A 4,899-nucleotide genomic window follows, 5' to 3' on the forward strand; every position below is an offset into this window, starting at 1 on the left:
ATAACTTTGCTTCCTATTTCTTTAAGAAAAACAAACTATAGAAGCCTTTGACAAACATGCATTTGCAGATGACATGATATTACATATAGAAAACACTAAAGATTCTACTGAAAAACTGCTGGAATAATCAAATTCAGATTGCTGATAAACAGAAGGTGCAGAATACAAAATCAATAAATAAAAATCTGTTATATTTTTATACAAGAATAACCACCAGGAAGACAAATTAGGGGGAAAAAAATCCAATTTACCACTGCATCAAAAAAAGAGTAAAAAAATCTAGAAAATTTAACCAAAGAGGTGAGAGACCTGTACGCTGAAAAGTTTAAGACACTGATGAAAGAAACTGAAGGAAAATGAAAGAAATTCACGCTCATGAATTAAAATATTGTTAAAATGTCCATAAAGCAATCTACAGATTCAAAGCAAAATTCCAAAGTCATTTTTCACAGAAATATTGTAAAACAAACAATCTTAAAATTTGTATGGAACCACAAAAGACCTTAATTAGTCAAAGCAATCTTGAGAAAGAAGAACAAAGCTGGGGGCATCACAATTCCTGGTTTCAAAATACTACAAAGCAACAGTTATCAAAACACAAAAGACCCCCATGACATTAACAGCTACCCTCTTCCTCCTTTATTTTTCTCCATAGCACCCATAATCATAAAATATTATTTTACTTATTCATGAACTAATTTCATTTCACTAATATGTAAGCACCAAGCCAGTGAAAATCTGCATTGTTTTGTTCAATGTTGTATCTCTAAGATCAAAGAATGCCTGGATCATAGTAAACCATCTAGGAACGAATGAAATTGGTATTTATTTAATCCCATGAGGCACTGTCCAACAACTCTCAATGTTGTCTTTCTCTCTTTGTCCTATTCAAAATATGCAAACAAACACCACCAGCTACAGCTACACCAAATTTCTTTTTCAAATATAAGACCACTAAATAAACGGATCTTAACAAAAGTTTTTATAAATAAGACAAAATATATTTGAACTTGCCTCCATCCAACACATACTTTCTAATTTTTTGTAATCTATCTTCATCCAATTATTTTTGAGAACCCAAATATTTATCTTCTTCAAATACCAATTCCCAACAAATGTATATTTCATAGGAAAGTTAAAGAGACACAATTTGGACCTCTTATTGTGTTCTGTCACCTTAGTTCCACTTGGTTCATCTGGAAGTGCCTCAAAAGGAAAAGTACATCAAGTTATAAACTCTTTAATGCCCAAGTTTCAGAAATTAAAGTGGCAAGCAGAAACCAAAGCCAGAAATGGTAGGGAGAAATAAATATACCTATCCTAGAGCTACACTACAGATGGTGACTGCAGCCATGAAATTAAAAGACGCTTACTCCTTGGAAGGAAAGTTATGACCAACCTACAGCATATTCAAAAGCAGAGACATTACTTTGCCAACAAAGGTTCATCTAGTCAAGCCTATGGTTTTTCCTGTGGTCATGTATGGATGTGAGAGTTGGACTGTGAAGAAGGCTGAGCGCCGAAGAATTGATGCTTTTGAACTGTGGTGTTGGAGAAGACTCTTGAGAGTCCCTTGGACTGCAAGGAGATCCAACCAGTCCATTCTGAAGGAGATCAGCCCTGGGATTTCTTTGGAAGGAATGATGCTAAAGCTGAAACTCCAGTACTTTGGCCACCTCATGTGAAGAGTTGACTCATTGGAAAAGACTCTGATGCTGGGAGGGATTGAGGGCAGGAGGAGAAGGGGACGACAGAGGATGAGATGGCTGGATGGCATCACTGACTCGATGGACGTGAGTCTGAGTGAACTCCGGGAGTTGGTGATGGACAGGGAGGCCTGGTGTGCTGCGATTCATGAGGTCGCAAAGAGTCGGACACGACTGAGCAACTGATCTGATCTGATCTGATCCTAGAGCAATACGATGTGAAGAAAATAAACTTGGTACTTTCCATTCTGCGATAACCTTGTGAGAGTGAATCACTTATCAGCAACATGTGTATCATCATTACTAACCATAATGATTTTCCTGACATATATGGTTTTTCCAGTAGTCACGTATGGATGTGAGAGTTGGACTATAAAGATGGCTGAGTGCTGAAGAATTGATGCTTTTGAATGGTGGTGTTGGAGAAGACTCTTGAGAGTCCTTTGGACAGCAAGGAGATCCAACCAGTCCATCCTAAAGGAAATCAGTCCTGAATATTCTTTGGAAGGACTGATGCCGAAGCTGAAACTCCAATACTTTGGCCACCTGACGCTAAGAATTGACTCATTTGAAAAGACCCTGATGCTGGGAAAGATTGAAGGCGGGAGGAGAAGGGGATGACAGAGGATGAGATGGTTGGATGGCATCACCAACTCAATGGACATGAGTTTGAATAAACTCTAGGAGTTGGTGACGGACAGGGAGGCCTTGCATGCTGCAGTCCATGGGGTCACAAAGAGTCAGACACAACTGAGCGACAGAACTGAACTGACATTATTTTAACATCAACATAAAGTCTCTATTTAACTGAAAACTCAATGGCAGAGATTATAGCTACTGCAATGCTTTGACCAGGTCCTTTATAGTTCATATTTGTTAATATCAGGTTTATAATACTGTTAAAGATAATACACTTGAGTGCACTTAAGCAATCAAATTTAGATACTGAAGAAATATTAATTTCTTTTGATATTACCAAGAGCTATAATGAAGAAGGAAAGCAGTTTAGGGCCAAAGGGGTATATTTCACTTGTAGATTTAAGCCATAAAATGACAACATGGCATATCACTGTTTACACATTGGGTATAAAGAAATACCTTGTGCAAAACAGTACTGCTGAATCATACTGTGCAGGAGATACACAACTCATAAAAACAACAATATGAAAAGCTGACCTTCAGTCACAGATGACCTATCCTCACATGACAGAAACATTTAGGAATGGGAAATCTCTCAATCATACTTCTCCAATTGCTTAGGTAAGGCACTAAAAATCTCTGAATAGTGTGAAAAGAATACCAGATTACAGATAAATCTACTTTTTGGCCTTTTTCTATTGAAAGTTCTAACTATAGGTACTTCAGGGGTGGTCTGGGAAGTCATCAGTGTATTGAGAAAAGAGATCAAGATCAAAAGACATTCCAATAAAAAAATTTTTTTACAAGAAGACCAAAAGACACATAATTAAATGATTCAAAATTATGTTTTTTAGCAAAGATTCAGGAACAAATTCACATCTGACATGCTTTTAAGTCCTACAGATACAACATGAAAATATTTGAGGATGGATATTAATTGGTCATTACATGGAATAGGGAGGGGAAACAGGTGATACTGGTAACCTTGAAACTCCTTTCAAACATCTGAATTTCTACAGAATGTAATCACCACCATTTTCCTGAAATAACTTCAACTCCTCACTTTCACAGCAAAGATGAGTATTTTACATTAATTTTTAGAGTAAGGGAGAATGCAAGAGAAAAGGAAGGCTATATGACATCTATATGAAATACAGAGTAATATGACTATATAAACAATTGAGTACAAGGCTGCTAAGACCAAGAGCATAGATTCTGTTTACATACCTATTAACTTAATCATACCCAGTGCAACAGACTGTATCCCCTATCCACACCCACATACATTCTATTATATATCAGAACAATATCCTTATACATTTCATATCAGCACAATAGCATTGGTTATACAGAAATTTAAGGAATAATAACAAAAGCCACATAGATGGTTATGAAAATGATTACACTGAAGAACATTATAAGTTAATAAGTTTCATATATCTCTATCACAAAATTCTAACATTGCAGAGGCAATGTTTCACGAGAAAGACTCATCCCAATTTCCTGACTTCCCAATTCAGTCCAGCTGCTCCCGATGCACATATTCTCCTGACAGGTAAAGAAAAAAATATTTAATTTGCATAGTGTATTAGTGTGCTTTTTATCCACAGTGTAGGATCACAATTTCACTTGATGGTCTCCAACCTTACACACAAATGGCAATAATGCTTAGAAAATCCATAACACCAAACACTCAGCAGCAAGAAATCCAAAAATGCCCCACTCTCCAAGGCATGACACTTTAATCCTAGTAATCCAACAAGGGGAATTGATAATATAACTTCTTGAGTTTTACTGACTAGCTAAGTAGAACCTGCAAAGAACGATTCAGGAGAAGTTAACAGCAATGCCTCTAACAATGCTATGGCCAATCCTAGCAAACAGAAAAAGGCTTGCCTCTGTGGGCATCCAACACACGGAACGCCCTCCTTTCAGGTAACTCTCCTGGAACATGAAGCAAGGGACCAAAGATCAATCTGGAACAGTGTACCTAACGCAGGCAAAAGAACCAGTTTTGTCAAACATCTCATTACTCCAAGGGTAAAAGCGCCACCGCTTCTCTACCATAGAACTATCCAAGAACTGATTTAACCCTGCTAGCGGTGACCCGCAACCTACATACAAATCACACTACTCCCAGGCCCTAAAATCTGCATCGCATCTGATTCCATCATCAGCATCATCAGCATCACCAGATCACGTCCCTGTGAAACCAAGTCCTACGATTCTCTGAAGATCTAAGTATGAAAATACATCGTCACTGCCAGGCCTTCGAAGTCCGACGAGGTCCTGACTTGCTCCTAACAGTGCAGGCCAGGGATACTTCTAAACCAAGACGAAAAGCTCCTGGACCACCCAACACCGTGCCCTCCTCCAGAAGCTCACTCTCCACAGACCCGGCCGGCCGCAGGTCGCCTCAGGCATTGGGCCCCTTCCAGCCCCCGACTCTTGGTCGTCTTTCCGGAGCTCACCGCCAAGGACGGCAGGGAAACAGCTTGGGTCGAGTCCCCACACCTAGAACTCCAGCCTGGAGAAACAGTGCAGGCTCTCTGCC

General features: G+C 38.8%; 1 protein-coding gene across 1 annotated transcript in view; it reads right to left on the reverse strand.

The window, feature by feature from the left end:
- The window catches only part of KIAA1328 (KIAA1328 ortholog), a 419,817-nt gene that overhangs the window by 414,535 nt on the left and 383 nt on the right, over nt 1–4,899 (reverse strand). The window contains exon 2 of the mRNA XM_010849781.1: nt 4,817–4,859. Coding sequence (XP_010848083.1) covers nt 4,817–4,859 — 43 coding nt within the window. The remainder of the gene's footprint in view (nt 1–4,816; nt 4,860–4,899) is intronic.

Source organism: Bison bison, unplaced genomic scaffold (genome assembly GCF_000754665.1).
Source record: "Bison bison bison isolate TAMUID 2011002044 unplaced genomic scaffold, Bison_UMD1.0 scf7180017864286, whole genome shotgun sequence".
Classification (NCBI taxonomy): Eukaryota; Metazoa; Chordata; class Mammalia; order Artiodactyla; family Bovidae; genus Bison; species Bison bison.